The 17,195-nt window shown below is 50.1% G+C and overlaps 2 protein-coding genes across 2 annotated transcripts; one reads left to right on the top strand and one right to left on the bottom strand.

Moving 5' to 3' along the window:
• Window positions 1-57: 57 nt before the first annotated feature.
• On the bottom strand, window positions 58-6,840 carry TGME49_226600 (syntaxin 5, putative). The gene is made up of 8 exons (XM_002366272.2): window positions 5,434-6,840; window positions 4,434-4,504; window positions 4,043-4,210; window positions 3,662-3,768; window positions 3,300-3,363; window positions 2,536-2,674; window positions 2,020-2,081; window positions 58-1,710 (listed from the first exon to the last, which is right to left on the bottom strand). Exons 1-8 carry the CDS (start codon window positions 5,618-5,620, stop codon window positions 1,657-1,659), a joined length of 852 nt encoding a protein of 283 aa, XP_002366313.1. The 5' UTR covers window positions 5,621-6,840; the 3' UTR covers window positions 58-1,656.
• A 199-nt stretch (window positions 6,841-7,039) lies between these two features.
• TGME49_226610 (hypothetical protein) lies at window positions 7,040-14,363 on the top strand. Its single transcript, XM_018780142.1, has 12 exons — window positions 7,040-7,765; window positions 8,498-8,905; window positions 9,070-9,220; window positions 9,467-9,588; window positions 9,850-10,004; window positions 10,472-10,645; window positions 10,805-10,874; window positions 11,532-11,688; window positions 12,391-12,677; window positions 12,886-13,017; window positions 13,185-13,388; window positions 13,762-14,363. Exons 1-12 carry the CDS (start codon window positions 7,613-7,615, stop codon window positions 13,963-13,965), a joined length of 2,217 nt encoding a protein of 738 aa, XP_018636037.1. The 5' UTR covers window positions 7,040-7,612; the 3' UTR covers window positions 13,966-14,363.
• Window positions 14,364-17,195: the final 2,832 nt, after the last annotated feature.

Below are 17,195 nucleotides of genomic sequence, written 5' to 3'. Positions count from 1 at the left end.
TTACCGCACTGTGTCCGGTTAATGGAACTTCAGAGTCGCACGGTGCGACAAAAGCATGAGATCAAAGCCTCGCATTCAACGAGAGTGCCACAATTTTAGATTGTTCTCGGGAACAGTGACGTATAGAAGTCAGCACAACACTGCCTAACGGGAACACCGTTGGTTCTGCTCACCGGCACCCCTGTGTAACATTGGAAAACATGCGATTCGCTTACCGTTCGCGCTCCTCATTCTAAAAATGCATGCCACCTACCATCCCTTGATAAGAAGACTAACAGATCGCATTAAAGAGTCCCTCAAACCGCACGCACCACCAACAATGGCGTGACTGACTTGCTTTCCAGTGAGTATAAAGAGACTTTTACCAAATTTATTATCAAACTTTTTTGGGGACAACCGCGCATTCGTGAACAATCGACTGGTTCTCCGGCCTACAGTGGAAAAACACGCACTCCAAGTTGCGGTTTCTCGCACGTTCCCGCTACGTTCAACAGAGGATCCCCTTTAACCTATCCGATTGTAATAAGTTTACATGTCTTTCTGCGTGAGGTGTATCCGAAACGAGGCAGACAAGGACTATCCTCATCACTGAGTCGTCCGACCTCACTCAGACACGAGGAAGGTATCATCACAACGACTGGCTACACCCGCCACGGTCGTCCGTTTCGCAGTCCTTCGGTGATGTTGTGGCACTGATATCCGCCGGGCTGCTGCTGTCAGGCTTCCATATAGAAAAACGATATTTCTACCTCGTTACCAAGGCACGAATCACTACAGGTTGCGTGACGTTGAACAACTTGCCAAACATATGCACTGTAGACGAACGCTGCATGCCGTTTTTTGAGGTTCGACATTCGAGGGGGGGATACACTTTTTCTGCGGACACCAGCGAAAATGTGGTGGTTTTCACGATGGCTCGCTAGACGCCAGGTTGTGTCAGTTGTATATTCCAGAAGGCGCAGGAGATCACCGACGCGGTAGAAGGTGGAAGGATAGAAGGTAGCGTGCCTGTCGGTCTTCGCACCCTAGCAGTTCTTCCACAAGTTCCCCGGATCGAAAAGAATGCCAAAGCATATATGACGTAAAGAAGAAAAGGAACAAAAGATCTTCGTCAGGGGTGTGATGAAAATAAGTCAACACGACCCCCCGAGGCGCCTGGTTAAGCAGTCTTTTTTACGGGGGCCTGTGCGGGATACCTTCCCAGCTGAGGATCGAGTCTCTCAAGTAGGCAAATTGAGCAAAAGAGAAGCAACAGAGAACACTTTGAAAAGAACAGGAGCGAGAATACAAATTTGAGACGGCAACTTTTCCAGCCCCAGCCCCCATGACCAGAAAAAATGTAGGTCTCCGGGTAGACCGAGCATGAATACCTCTTTCATTTAATCGAGACACGTAGATACAAGAGAGAAGCGCTTTTCCACCAACATAACGAGACGGTAACAACTAGGCATTTGTACCTCTCTAGGGAATGCCGAGAGTCTGGTTAAAACTGTTTGTATTTCTTGAATGCCTTTCTGGAGACGTCGCGCAGAAGCAATCAGAGCAGAGTAGAAGAACCTGGACAGAATCTACAGCAAGTCACCCCGTGCAGATATCAGGTCCCGCGACGCGGGTGTTTGAGAACTGTTGCGCGAATCGTAGACTCTGCTCGACTCTTCAGCTCAAGAAAAAGACGAAGAAAACGATGAACGTAAACAGAATTGCGAAGACCTGCGAAAGAATCAAGTGAGAAAAATTCGCAGACCGTTAATTGACAACCGGTGGATTTACCTCGTTTCAGATAGATGTGCCTACGCGTATCTGTCTCTATATATACTTCAAGAACGACGGAAGAACGTGAGGAGTGAACCACAACCACTGGTCGTTTTCTGAAGGAAAATGGGTGCCTGTGAACTGACTAAGACACCCAGACGTAAACGGTCGAAAAATACTTTTGTCTGATGTGAGTTTCTTTACCCGCTCATTTTGATTGTCGCATTTCGATTTTTTGTCCCACACAGCAAACTGCTCAAAGCTTACTTTCAGAATCAGAGCGCGGTTCGATGAAATGCGGTTGAAATAGTTCAGAAGCTCCGTTTGCCCTAAATACATTCACCAGACAATTCGCACACAATCGAGAGTCGAAACGGAAAACACTACAGTCATCACCGTCCTAAAAACAGCCACGGCCGCTACGATCCTGGCCCCCTTCTCGCGTCCATTCATCCCGAATCCTCGACGATTGCGCCTGCTGGAAACTTTGGACGACCACAATGCCTAGCCTGAGCCCACGAACGCGGGACACCCTAGAGTCTGTAGCTCTCCAGACGCCTTCCTTTTCTCGTTTGTAAACGAAGAACCGCGTTTGAGGTTACCCAGACACACATGCGGCCGCTAGCCTTCACGCAGAACCCTGAGTACACTGCTACCACAAAAACGAACGTGCATGCACGGGCGGCTATGCGCACCATAGTCACAGACATCTGCATGCATATATCGCATTGTTGGACCGCAGAAGAAGTGCCCCTAAGCACTCTTTTTTCTAGTTCTCGATACCTTGGCGGATGTTGTGCATCGAGGTGTCAATGTCCTGATCGATGCGCTGAATCATTTCGTCCTGATGAGATATCATCGTGGCGACGCGCTGAAAAATTGTCGCCAGCTCTCCAATTACCCTCTGCACATTTTCGACTGCCTGTTTGGGAAACAAGAAGATACTTAAACATTGAGACAGCGTGTGTCTTGTGGGCACTCGGCTGAGGGAGACGCCGTCTCCTCATTGATTTTCCATACAGACCTGCGGCGACAGCGAACAGCCACTCCATTCGCGCATGCTGGTTAACGCGACTCTATTGTGAAGTCTTGACCAGAACGATGAACCTTCTTGTCATTATGCGGATGCCTACTTGGGAACATTTCCACTTCTTGAAGCCATGGACACACACTCACTATGTCGAAGGAGAACAATGAAAGCCTGTAATCGTAACCCTGTGTGCATATTTCTAAGGCAGGGAGTATCTTTCGCCTTTCACCGGCTACGCCTAAAACAAGGAACGTCGGACACGACTTGGTCGACGCAACGAGCTGTTCTGGAGGAACTCCCAACACACTCAACCGCTAGCATATTTGAACCGTTGTTTTAAAGACCGTAATCACGTCATTTGTGGTCGTTCATCGAAAACTCTAAACCCTGAATGTGTCCAGTGCGTCGAGCACCACACGGTAACCTGCTACGCGTGCACCCGCAATTGCCGAAGCCTACGAACAGGGAACCCGCGGATCCACGAACCGGCAAGGTTCTCCTGGCAACGACAACTCACCTCTGCACGCGATTGTGCGTAAGAACTTGAGTCGCGCTGTGCCACGAGCTGCGTCTTTTCGCCGCTGGGTGTACGAGCAGGAGGAGGCAACAGAAAACAGAGCCAGGGTGAACACAAGAACACACAAGAAATCCGTAAACGAGGCGAACAGAACTGAAGTTATCCACATACTTCTTCTCTACATTCCGTAACACTATTCCACTACTTTTATGATGCCAGGCTGGTTTAATATGTCACTTTACCGGGGAGGTTAGTGTCTAGCATATATAACCGAGCATCAACTTAGATGGACAGATGGAACATGCACATAGATCCAAAACAAATTCTTGTGTCAGAGGCCAAGATGGACCTGAAAGATGTACCCTTCCAGGTCGTAGTCGCCGCTCGACTTTCCATATGCTGAACTGGATGGATTCAGCGATCCCGCGAATGAGTACAGATTTCTTCGCTCGTCCTGTTTCTTCATGTTCTGCATGGACAGGAGAACACAGAAAATTGGACTCAGGGGCCATTGCTTTCACTCTTCTGTCCCTAGGGCGGGATCGAGACACTAGTCACCCCGGAATGAAGCGGCGCCACACAAGGGAAAGTGACGCATCACCTGGTGTGCCTTGCTCTCCTGCTGTCAGTGGAGCTGCATGCAAACGTCCCCGCGAAGCACAGGCTTTCCAATATCCTCTTGCGAAAGTGTCTCCAGAAGAAAATGGTGTTCGCCCCCCTTTCGCTCCCCTCGTGGAGCGTACCTCTGTCCTAAGCAACAGAACGTCCTTGAATTCCTTCGTTACATCCAACAGACGCCCCTTCAACATGTCGACCATCGTGTTGTAATGCTGACGAGACTGTCCTTCGCTTCCTGAGTCTTTGGCTATCTGCTCCAGATAGTCGATCTTGCAGTTCAGCTCTGTAATCGACTGCACGCCACACACCCGTGCATACAGGAGGATGTCGTCACGAACCCATTCTGCTCTGCACGCGCTGACACAAGGTACCGGCACAGTCTCCTTTCTCGCTCAGGTTAAACGGAAGCTGTCCGCATGACACTGGTTGTCTTTGACGAGGAAAACACCTTAAAGGCTCTTCTTTCTTTTCACAAACAACACCGTGGACAAAGCAAAGAGCGAAGCAAGTCCGTACCTTCTTTATTTCGTACGTGAGGTCCTGGGTTTGCGCCGTCCTGTCGTTGTAGATACTCCGCTGCCGAGCAACTGCACCACACACGCATCTCCAAACAGTCACGCTCATAGTTTTTCCACCACCAAGTACCATCGCTAGAGATAAATTGCGCGGTAAGTGTTAGATTCTGGTGTAGTCCGTAACAGTCGTCTAGACTACAAGACACTGTATTTCACGAAAGGTACAGGGGGTTCACAAATACAGTGGAGCGCTTGGCTAGCCGGAATACTTGGAGTAAGAAGGTGAGTAGAGTTCAGCAACCAGAATGCATGCGACACGATGAAAATTATAGCACAGAAAGGAAGAGCAAACCGGGCAGGAGGCAATCCCATTCATCCTCTTGATATTTCAGAGACTGGCTGGAAGCACCGCCCCACTTCAGATCTCTTGAGTCTGAGTCGAAAGAATGCGATACGTGAAACGGTACGTGCACTGATATTTGAGAACCTTTGGCGGTCTCGAATGAGAGTGATACTTCGACCTCATTCTGATAAAGGCGCTCGTCACAGACCGGTTCCTCCTCTCCAGTATACAGGCAGTCTTGCGCCATTGGCTTCGGCAGACAACCAACCGCAGTGAACCCGTGGAACAGAAATCAGCTTTCTTTAGCGCGAAGACGTCACGGTAGACCCTCGGTCTGGTAGACCGAAGGATGGAAAAAGTGGAGCACCACACAACAAAGAAAAACCAAGTTCTAGCATGGAAAAAGAACCAAGCAGAATACCAAAACTGGGTGGGTGCACGCAGATAAAGCAACCACAGGGGAACTGGTAGTGAAACACCGCTGAAATATACTGAGCTCTGCGGTAGTTTCTTTTTGATGATGCAGAATACAGGGAAGTTCAGAGGCAGAACGGAAGTCGGAACTCTCGAAGAGATGCGCGAGACGCACATACATGCGCACCAGGTCATACGCGCCCTCTCTGCAGCAACGCACGGCGTTCCCTTCGACTGTACGTACACTTGGCGAGCTCTTTGAGCTTCAAGGACGTCCGGTGCAGCTGAGTGCCGATTTCCGCCGCGGAGGCATTGAAGGAGTTGTCGGCGTGTCGGACTGTCCTACTGCGGAGTTCTCGGGCCTGGGAGATAGCTCCTGGACTGGCGCGCTCCGCGAACGCCAGGAAATCCGCCGTTCTGTCGCACGGCATTTTTTTGAGAAGCTAGAAACCGCTGCACGCGAGTTTGGAGCTACCCATGAAGGGTAGAGCGAGGAAGAGCGGACGACCAACGAAACATCTGTTCGCGGATCCACTATGAGAAAACAAAAGACTTCAAGACAAGGATGGGTTGAAAAAAGCAGGGTTCCACCACCAGTTGTTTCGCGTCATCGAAGGACCCTTATTCACAAAAAGGAAAGATGCGACAGGAAATAACCACTGGATATTTCTGAGAGGGAGTGCTGTGTACAGATGAGAGGGAAGGAACGACCGAAACCAGCGTGCCTTTATCACTTTTTGCCGCAACGGATCGTTACCCGTGAACTTGTCCTGGGAAAGGCCTACGGAAACAATAAGTGTGTAGAGAAACGGGGAAAAATGGATGCACGACAACAACCACAGTGGCAAAGGAGGCCTAGTGACCGCAGAAGAAAGTGGCAGGGGCACGCCAAAGATAATTGTGGCGGGGTCACCTCTATGGGTGTCTTTCTGAGACAACACAGACAGAACCAGCTTGAAAGAATAAACATCTCATCCTTTTGACCGAGCCACTACCTCATCGACCTACGTAGTGAGACAAGGCATCAAACGAGTCGAAAAGAAACTATCTCTTTTCTTACAAGAGCCAAGCAACGAGCAAAGAAAACCCCGGAGGTAAAGAGGGACGATGGAAGAAGAGAGAAACGAGGTCAGCTTGTCTTGCGATACTGCTGAACGGCGCTCTGAGTGACTAGCGGAAATAAACTGCCGCTGATACTCCCGAAACATAACGGAGACTGGAAAAAGTCGGAAAATGAGAAGAAATGACGAAACGGACGTGGTCTTGCGGACTCGAACAAGTCATGTATAGCTGAGCGCATGCAGAACTGAGCAGAGGGTTCCCGCGGAAGCGAAACGCGTAGGATTGAAAGGCGCAAACGAACACGTACGAAAAAACCCAACGTAATACCGTGGTGAAGAATTGACAGCCTTGATTGATGGTTCACCGGGGAGAAATGTTGCTCTTTCCCTCTTCTCTGACTCGCAGAAACTGACACCGGGCAAGGGCGCGTTCTGGTCTTCCGAAGAGGATGATAATGATATTCACGAAAGCTTCCATAGACACACGATCTCCGCTCCACGTTTACAGGAGCGTGCTCTGTCTATCTTCACAGGTCTCTAAGGTGGAGTTTAGTGAGGAAAGTTAGTACCAGTGCGATTCGGTGTAGACCAGTCTTTTCATCAGTATGCCCTACCCTGAAGACAGAACGAGTCTAGCTGTCGCAGTCGCGCTTCGACGTGAAAATACGCACCGCATGTACACTCGCTCACGGATGCGTTTGCCCGTTTGGTTGTTCTATTCATCCGATGATGAGACCAAGAAGTCAGCGAGAAACTGTGGGCGGTTGCTGACACTTCTACAGTTTGAAAAAGACGTTCGCAGTTCGAAGGAAGAATGCTTGACACAGAGTGCCGGTTGAATATCGCAGCGGCGCATACCGTAATTGCGGCGCACTTTCTACTTGTGCCTGTCAAAGGAGTAAGGGTCAAAATTTCGTCCTGTCCTTTTTGCGGACATGCACCAGCATGCGTAAGATGCAGCCGAAACTGGTGTGCCAAGACCAAAACTGCAGACCCTGGAAGCGAAGCGCATTTGTAGTCTCTGTAGATTTGCCCCTCTTCCGGCACTGAACGCTGCCCACCAGAGGAGCCGTCTTTCGAGATTGTGCCTGTGCCTATGCGGCTGCGCATTGATGTGCTGCGTGCTCTCGACGGACTATCGAAGTTGAAACATGCCATAAGTGTCTCGAGTTGCAGAAAGATTTCTTGCTGTACTTGGTTGCGGGCCACCAGCATCCTTGGCTCCACCCTAAAAGTCACACAAAGCTGTTCAACATTTGCCGGTGAGGGAGGAGGAACCAAGCATTTGCATTTCAGGAGAAAGTTAGGCAGCCTCCAGTTTTTAAATCTGTGGAACATGTAGCGCGTGGCTGCTCTTTCCAGATGGATGCCAAACACAGAGCAGCTATCTACGAGTTCCTTGCCAAGCGACCCGACATCTGCCAAAGTCTTCGTCTCCATTTGCAGGCGCGAAAAAGCCACGATGGGGAAACAGCGCCGACGGTGGATGTTGCTAGAACGCTTGAAGTTCTGCAAGTATGTGCACGTCGGGGGCTTTCACTCCCGAAAAATTCTGAGTACTTTTCGTAACCTCATAGAAAATATGTTGCATAGCTTTGTCAGCAACACTTTCCCTCTTCGTCGCCAGAAGTCACATCCGCTTCGGACAGCAAAAGCCCTTGTGTTTCAAAAATGGCAGGTGACACCGGAATTTCGTGGTTTTTCGGGCACCGATTGCTGCACACTGTCACGGCTCCGGAATGCTTGAGACAGCTGAAAGTGTTGGCTTCCAATATCCCGCAACAGTATCTGCGGTACAGATGATGCAGCTTAGCCACGCTGCTCTACCTCGTTGCACGATGCCATTTTCAGTACGTGCGTGCCACGTTTAGCTATGTACTTCCACAGGAGAGTGGAAAATTGCCCATGGAGAGAAATCCGCTGCACCAGCCGCGACACGCACGTACAAGTCGCCCGTGAGAGAAGGCCTTCCCGCATGATGGTGACACACTCATGTTAGATCGCCGAAGCGCTCTCCGGAGTTTTAAGAAATCGGAATTGAGCTTTTTTCCTTGTTTGAAGTCTACTCCCTTGAGGAAGAATCCCTGTGTGTGCGTAGACATGCACTGGACACATACAAAGAAACATCCCGCGCAAACCCTGCATCATCAACGGAGACTTAACTGGTACTTTGATTGCAGTGGAACGTTTGATTTCAAAGTTGCCTCTGTCCGTCCACAGCAACGTGTTATACTCTCAATCTTTCAGGACACGGGAGTGCTGACAGACATCCAACAGCAACTCGCCACCTACATGCAGTCGGCGGAGCAAACAGTGGAGGCAAATGCTGAACGTACGGGAAAGGAAGTGAAGCGAAGAGAGGGATCAGGACTGAAGTGGCTGCCGCAGACCGCCTGTCGGTATGCTAGTGCATCCGCTACTTCAGAGAGTGACTGCGGGGCTTTGGAGGCGGCACTGTCATCTGTGTTCACGCAAGAAGTTCAGCCCAGGTGGATGCCTGAAAATGCAGACCCAAATGACCCTCCCTATCTGCTTTGCCGGTTCTCTGATGGTCACGACTTCTCCGAGTATGAAGATGAAAGCCGACATTCCGGCTCTTACTTCGTCATACACATGTCCTTTGGAAGTCAAAGATTTCGAAGTCGTCCAGTGGAGGTAATGTAGCCAGATTGAGAGCAGCTGACCACTTACCTGACAGCATGTTTCGTCCCAGAAACAGATGACAGTGTAACAGAAAGTGTCAACCCGGGACTCACTGGCATTGATGGGATGTGTGCAAACACTTTCGTTTATTGTGTTCGTGCGTCTAATGAACACAGGCCTGCTGTGAACCGCAATTCCTTGAGACGTTCGCCGCGAGACTTCCAACAGAAGAAGGCGCTTCATACCGTGACCTCCTAAAGCGTCAGTTGCCACTGCATCTGGTGGTAACTAAGGAAGACGTCATATCACATTCGTCGTGGACAAAAGGTGATACAGACGACAGAGGCGAAAAAACTGGAGCATCTGTGCACATGCCGTTTGTTATAGTCATTGATTGGCTTGGCATTTCTGAAGGGCAGCTCTCTGTTGGTGCCAAGAAGCGAAGGATCCGAATAGAATCGTTTGTCACCCCTGCTGCTAATCCCGGAGTCGTCTGGAGCTCTGCATTCAGACAGAATTTCCGGTGGAAATTATGCACCGTTTTGGGTTGCTGGCGCGTGCATCCTCGTACAGGTGGAATCGCGTCCAATAGAGCCACAACCCCACGCGAGAGCTTCTCTGGCAACACGATGTACAAATCCAAGATCTTGTCCAGTCAAAAGGTTGAATGGCAACGCGTCTTGCATTGTGGCAAGGTAAACACGCATGAGACGCTTCCAGCTTTTGAAGAGATTACCAGATGGGACGTGTGAGGGAAAATGATGCAGTAACAGTCTGCTGGTATCTGTACAGAGATGCGTGCTCTGGATTTGCTGGCACTGGCTCGGGACCCACAGAAACCGAATGAGCTGTGCCACGGCAATAACGGAACTACAGCCGATGGAAGCATACCGCTGGACATGCTTGAACAACGGCACTGGTCAGCCTCTGTTCGTCTGTTTTCTTAATGCGGGCAGATTCATACATCGGTGAAGCTTCGGGGCGTCGGTACGAGAGAGGCGCTTTCTGTTGGTAAACTGGACATGGAAATTCAGTTGCTGCCCCGGGATGAAACCAAGTTTCTTGGCTTGGCGGAAGTGGATTCGCAGCTTCGTCGAGGAGAACAAGAGAAGTAGGGGGAAAGGAAGAACTAGAAAGGGCAGTCACACTGCATCTGGCACCAACACAAGGGAAATAGAATCGCAGAGACGTTTCCTTTGTTGACTGCCAGTCAGATGCGGAGCCGGCATCTACGTGGTGAATCTGTTCTGACACGTTTTGAACCGTTAGATTTGCAGAGGAGTTTGTTGCAAAGGCAACTCTACTTCAGCCAGTACCACAACCGAACTCATCCTTGAGGACCTGTATGCAGGCGTGTGAGAGTCGTCTCTCTGAAAAAGATGTCGTTGTTGGAGGCGGGACCACAAAAACGATGCTGGAAGTTGTACTCCCAGGGCGACGTTATATCAATAGACGTTCAAAATTGTGGGCCTAGTTTCACCTTTCCTTTTTCCTAAGTGTCATCAAAGTGCATTATTCACTGTATGTAGTGGTGCCTTCCCCGCCTTGCTTTGCATTTACGTGTTACCGACTTTGCAGACAAGAAGCCTTACGACAGGCTATGTCCATCGCCGAGACTTGGTGGAGCTGTTACAAGAAGATGCACCCCATGTTCGGCTACAGACTGATCAAAATATTTGCAAAAACCGAGTTCGGGGAACACCTGCCGGTAAACTCGTTCGTCTGCCCTCTCTCGCCCAGAGTCGAATGCTGGTGAGTTCGTTTTTTTAGGACCGCGTAGACCACGAATCAGACCCGCACAGAGCACCCTGGCCCCCAATCACTGCTTTCAATTGACGCATCTTCTTGACAAAATGTCACAGCCCTACCACGTGGTCAAACTAGTTCTTCATGGCGCGTACGTGTTTGCAGTTCATCTTATGGTCTCGACAGTCCCTTTCATTGCGCCCGTTTCGTGGCAGCAATGGAAACTGAACGGCGGGTAGGTTTCCGCTACATATGGTAAACCGGAGAAAAAAGTTTAACAGAGCAGGGTTTTCGGTAGAGGATTGAGTAAAAACATATTTTTTTATGCGGAAAACTCTAAGAAATTAGATCACTAACGGGAAGTACTCATACACGATGGAAACCGGTTTTCACGGAGATGTTCATACTCATACGGACATTTAGAACATAGAGGTGATTTACGGGAAAGATAGAGAGTTGGATCCGGAAACAACTGTGGTAGGTAGGTGAACAGATAGACATTTACATCAAGAAACAGGCAGATTGACTGTCTCTGTCCCATGTACGGACGGCGTATAAATACGGGCGCCGAGATCTGGGAAGGAGGGAGGCCGGGTACTATTGCGGATCGCCTACGCTGCAACCTTCCGTCAGATGTGGTTCGCAGATCGTTTTTGTATTCCTGGTAAATATTTACGTTACTAGGGTAGCCAGGCTTCCAGAACAGGCACCACGCGTGACAAAAGATTCTCCAAACCAGCACGACTCAATCTCAGGAATTATGTGAAAAATAGCGAGCTGCTTACCCAGGTACCCGTATTTCCTGCTTAACAAAACTGAAAATGCTAGAAGGAAGAAACATTTTGGGAAAACAAAAGTTTCTGTTGCATCTCTTGGGGTGACCGTTTCGCAGGGTACCGCGAATGTCATGTTGAGCGGAGAATGCGGGAGCGATGTGTGGTGTAGCTGGCCTGCTCTGTTTGCGCGAGGAGTAGGAACGGTTGAGGACCATGCGATGTTGCTTTGTTCGTTATTTCTGGGCTTCTCCGTGGACGCATGGGTTGCGATAGGTAAGCCTGACATTTTCTGGTTTTTTGTTGAGGCTAAGCGGGAGTCTGTCAAGAGCAAAACATCGCAGATACTTCATACCGAAAAAACGGAAGCCATTGCCGCATACGAGTCACAACTGGCTCACGCACAGGGTCATAATGTGTTTTGCATGGGCTGTTCGAAAATTCGAGGATGCTGCTTATGTATTTCATTGCCGCGTATGTGGTCACCTTTTCAAGTTCACTTTGTGAGAATCACCACACGGCGATACTGGAAGTCGTTCCTCAATTGCTGCACACGCAGCGGTCTTCCACCGTAGCACAAAACGTCATAACCTGTGGAGCGAACAAATGTAATGCCGCTGTAGAACTCAGAAGTATGTGGCAGATTTGCTCTGGAATTACATTCATTGACAGCTGTCCATGGTGAAGAAACGACATTGTAGAAACATCGAGAGCCAGGCTTGTGTACGGCATATGCATACGCAGGTGCCGTTGTAGATAGGCATCGGATTGTTCCGTCTTCTAGCTTTCCAAGTACAGTCCATACCAAAGTGATCGTGTATACTCGTCTGCCACACCCACAAATGAGTGTCTGTCAACAGCTATCTGCACATGTGGACGATGCTGGCGTCCCTGTGCTCCCAACTAAAATATCATCGGAGACACCGCTCGTGAGTTTCGCAGAGGATAAATGGACCCGCAGGTCATTTCTGTCATCAGGCCTTTTGGCGGAGGACTTGCCCTACTGCTGGGTAATCACGAGAGACCAATGTGGGGATCCGAAGAATGCGACATTCTGGGATGCATGTACGGGCCAACGGCTGGCCTCGTTCGACCCTACGATCGGCGCGCGTTTCGCATCGGTACACTGTGTATTTAACCACAAGGCGTTCTATGCGTGCTGCTCCATCGTCCACGCGGCCGACAAACTGCATTACCATTTTGAAGGCGACACGTCGATGTGGTGGAAAATGCCAGAGGACGTCTTCAAGTCGCCTCTCCTAAAGGTAGATACTGGTCGCATGAACAAACGAAGAACTGTTGGTATGGTTGAAGCAGACATAACTCTTCGAACACGCAGCGGGTATCCTCTTTCTGCACACATACCTACAGAACGGGTCCGCCCGTGATTCAGTTTCAGCAGCGGGAAGAGCGGAGGCCACATGATGAAGATATAAAATGATTAATATGGATGCGTCCCGTCTTCGTGCGCAGCTCTACGCCATGGTGGGTGACTCACGCCTGCCGGCATCCGCCGACCCTCGAGCGCTCTTCGCTCTCCGGGGATGGTGGGGGAGGCCAACTCGAATGGCACCGTTTTGCCGCTTGTGGACATCAGAACGACAGGTACGTTGTTGCTGCTGTTTAGGTTCTAGACACGAGGGATCCCACTTCTTGGAGTGTCGCACTTGCATGTCTGGAAAGTAGGTGCGAGATGTTACCCTGTTTCATCTAACCAGAATGCTCTCTTCAAGGAAGTCCGGACCTCACGTTGTGAGTCGCGCGTTTTTCAGATCGAAGAATATGTGAAGCATAAGGTGGATAATTACCGTCGGTCGAAACGTGGTGGTTTTGATACGCAGTGGGATGACGCCATGTCCGTCGCCCTCTCTATCGCGTTGGCAAACTATGAGACGGAGCGGACCATTGGCGTAACGTTTGGAGACAGGGCGTTCCGCGACATCATTAAGGGCTTGGCTAAAAACTACATATTCAAGGTAAACGTACACCGTTGAACGTGGAAACTGATTTTCATATGCGATGAACACCTGGCACCAGTCGTTACTCGAGAACTCCATTCGAAGTTGATGCAGTTGAAAGCTGCCACACATGTATGTGCATTCCAAGAATTACAATATGAATCCGTGACATATTTGCAGTGCGATCTATATGCATCCACACAATCACCTGCCTGCCTAAATGATCACTGGTGTCCCTTGATAAACTAGGTGCTCCTTTACTGGGACATCATGTTCCACAACTTCGAGCATAAAACTTGTTGACGAAGTGTGTTTCCCCTTTTCCTATGAAAAAACTGCTTCCTTCGCTGATATGGTAGCAGTCTACTGCTTTTTGTGGATATCCGTGCAGGCATGCCCATTACACTTTCATACAGGGGACGCCTCTGTCTATTTCGGTGCTCTCTTGAGTAACACCATCGGTCGGCATATACTTGATTTGCCTCTGGGCCCTGTCAAGTGCGTGTACGGCTTGAGATGCAAGATATTGAAACTTCCAGAAGATCAAGTCTCCGTGTGGATTGTATTAGCCGTTCGACACGATCCGCGCTATTAGGACTGACAGCAATGAAACTCTAGCTGGATGATCGTAACAGATTGCTCATCAACTGCGGCTCGAGATGCGCAATCTCCGTTGCCCGTTAAGGTCAACAGCTGGACGGTTGGCTCTTGTATGGCGCGCAAAGAGTAGCGTTGGTGTGTCGTTTTCGTATCAGGAGAGATGCCGAGAGACCCAAAATTATAGTTCCCAGTGGGAGAGGGCAGGCATACGAAAACGCCGGTGCGCAGACTCCGCTTATGCAGCTGCGGATCCCGTGCCACGGCGTCACTCTTAACCCATCAGAAACTGGTGCCGAGGACTGCCGCGCTAACGTATCCACGATACCATTACTCGAGTGTTGATAGCTTTCCGAACGGCCTGAGTGTATCGTTACGGTTCGGCGGACAGCAAAGATAATTGTATTTGCCTTTGAAAATGACACTGTCGAAAGGTACTTGAGGCATAGCCTTAGATGAACAAAAATGAGTGTATCTCCGTGTAGTACATTCGGTACCCGGAAGGTCTGTGCCACTCGCGCGAGACAGGCGACTCGGCAGTGTGTGGCCAAGTGCCTGATGCAGGTGATCAGGACAAAATGCAACGTCAGAGACAGGCGCTCAGTCTTCTGTAGTTTTGAAGAAAAGCGGGAAAAGCCCAAAACCGATAGGGGGAAAGGCTTCTGTGCGAAACACCATGACCTCAGTTTTCTGTTGCACATGTTCCCTTTCCAAGACGAAAGGGCGGAGTTACCTGGTGGAATTCAGCACCGCGAACCATCTGTCACACTGTACCTCCCTAGCTAACATGTTTTTGTGTCTTTAAGCATACGAAGACGCCGTGACACACACGGCCTCATCTTCGCCTCACCTAGTTACCCTCACGTTCGCGTCGTTCCCTGCTCAGCTTGTGTGGACTTGTCTTTGGGAGAGAGGCCCAAGTCGTGCTGAACACCAGGGGACGGCTGTGTAGTGAGCGAGAGGGCTTTCGGAGACCGACTTTCACGATTATCATTCAGGCGGCGCCTAAGGGGTCGCGGCAGTGCACTTCCGAGACCTAGCGGTCCCTCTCCATCCTTACACGGTGAAGAGATGCACCGACGTGATGCATCTGACACGTCGTTTCCCCGTCGACTAGTGCCAATGGACCCCGCCCTTCGATGCATCCCGGAAGGGACGAGATCTTCTTGCACTGTAGATATATTGTCACCATGCGTTGCAAAACGGAACTTCCCAAATGTGCGGACCCTGCTGACGCACTTTCCCTTCCGTTCATCGCTAGGCGATCCACAATCCTCTAGCTTGTTCATGAATGACGCGTGTGCCATTTGCGGGAAACACGTGTCGGAATCGACACAATTACAACCGGCCCGTTTGTGTGAGGATGCCCGTATTGTAGTCCTCGAAAAACTGGGAGTGAAAGAGTTTGTCCGGCAAGAACCGGAATCGGGCCACCTTAGGGCGAATCCGGGACATCCAGAGTCGCCAAGAAGCCCCTGGGGGGACACTGCAGGCTGGGGCAATGGCGTTTTGATCCTCGTAGATGGGAGAGACCGGTGGGCATTGAAGACTTCTTCCTCCGGAGATGTTCGTTGCTGTTGACAACAATCGGCTAGATCTAAAGAAACTGGAGGGCCAAGGGGTTGTACAGAAGTGTCACGGCTTGATGCGTGTAACCGCGAAGAAGTGAGGGAACAAGGAGATGAGGGAGGCTTGAATGCAGTTTGGCAACGGGTTGGTGGTGAGGAGTTCCTCTGTTTACTTGTTCTCCTGTCTTTTGGAGACGAAGACGACGGTTCGCCTAAATGAGTCTGTAGGAGGTGAGAACTTGGAAGAACTGCGGGAGACCAGTTGACCTTCGAACCGAAGTCCCTACGCTGGATAGAGGATCGTTGTGACGTCTGCGCTCCCTGACCCTCTTCATGAGACAAACCGAAAATTGCCCTCCTCAGAGGCAACAACAACTGCTGATTTGCAGAATACATGCGGCTGCCAGAACAGTTGATCGAGCGACAGGCATCAGATGCATTTTGTGAGCGCTCCTCCTCATTCCGATAAGACATAAGGTCGGAGGAAGGTGAACGGTGCTGGCTCGGCATGTTTCCAGCACTTGTAAACCTCAGTGACGACAGTCCTCCAACTTGTGGAGGACTATTGGAAATGTATGCGACAGTAAGGGTATCTGTCCCTTGTCTTTCGGTAGAGCTATGCCTCAACTCAGAAGGGAATGTGGTGCAAGCAGACACAGGAAGAGGTTCGTCGCCCGTTAGCCTGAACAGGCGACACCAGGCGCCGTGAAAGACACGGGTACTACTTTTGCAAACAGCAGTAGCGGCTCTTATACAACAGTCGATCGGACGTAGAACTACAGTGTGTTAACTCACGTGCACTACGGAAACGTCGGGAAAGATTGCGTACAAGTCCATCGCATGTGTGCGACACCTCCAAAATGAGTTTCCATAGTGTTTGATGAATGCCACATACAGAGGTGTTCAAGGGTACGCTGTGGAAGTGTGCACCACAATCACCCAGACTAGCTCAAGTTTTTTCAAAGTTTTGGATGAGCTTCCGTTTCTAGCGCCAGAAACTCGACTACGACAGACCTGCCACATCTCCGGCCAGTGCAAGTTCCAACCTTTACCATGGTGACAGATGACATCCGCTTGTGGTGACCACCCGTATGGAGGTAGAAGGTAGTACGAAACACCCTGGAGGAACGTAAGGTCCCATGGTGGACTTGGTGCTCACCTGTATTTCCCGGAACTGCTATCTTTAGTCAGAACCGAAAAACAACGGGAACCCCCATTACCAGGAAGCGTTTCGTCCATGGTGGCAAGCCCAGGCGCGAGAAGCGAGATGAGGACTCTGTGTCAACCATCAGACAACAATTTAAAATTTGGTGAGAGCAGCGAATAGAGAAACAAAACAGACGCCAGGCGCGGAGGTCTGCCCAACAGAGGTCTGAGCGTCCAGCAAATGAAATTAAGACTCACTCAAAGAACAGGTGGTAGAGTGGCAGAGAGGCTGCCCACAGTCGAAAAAAATCGACGTTCAGAAACCCGTGGCACAGTGTCTGCGAAGTCGTTTCTTTCTCTACAGCAAGGAGACACATTGCTTCTACCTGATAACGGTTCTGTGCGTTACTATCACGCAATTGTCCACGAAATCCTTCGTCTCGAAGTCTCGTTGTAGATGCCCTTCAAATGCTGCTACTCTGTCGAAAACGTCGGCACCGGACTCGCCCCCTGA

This window comes from Toxoplasma gondii, chromosome X, assembly GCF_000006565.2.
Source record: "Toxoplasma gondii ME49 chromosome X, whole genome shotgun sequence".
NCBI classification, from domain to species: Eukaryota; Apicomplexa; class Conoidasida; order Eucoccidiorida; family Sarcocystidae; genus Toxoplasma; species Toxoplasma gondii.
The sequence above is the reverse complement of the archived record's forward strand: the minus strand, read 5'-3'. Positions and strand labels throughout refer to the sequence as shown.

Bases quoted from the DNA above. Each gene is read 5' to 3' on its own strand.
- TGME49_226600 (XM_002366272.2), bottom strand. From the start codon at position 5,620: ATGCCGTGCGACAGAACGGCGGATTTCCTGGCGTTCGCGGAGCGCGCC. The intron at 4,505-5,433 runs GTACGTACAGTC...TGTGTGGTGCAG, and splicing joins GCTCAAAGAGCTCGCCAAGT to TTGCTCGGCAGCGGAGTATC. The intron at 2,675-3,299 runs GTGAGTTGTCGT...TTTCCCAAACAG, and splicing joins ACGCACAATCGCGTGCAGAG to GCAGTCGAAAATGTGCAGAG.
- TGME49_226610 (XM_018780142.1), top strand. From the start codon at position 7,613: ATGGATGCCAAACACAGAGCAGCTATCTACGAGTTCCTTGCCAAGCGA. The intron at 10,646-10,804 runs GTGAGTTCGTTT...ACGTGTTTGCAG, and splicing joins TCGCCCAGAGTCGAATGCTG to TTCATCTTATGGTCTCGACA. The intron at 13,018-13,184 runs GTACGTTGTTGC...CGCGTTTTTCAG, and splicing joins TGTGGACATCAGAACGACAG to ATCGAAGAATATGTGAAGCA.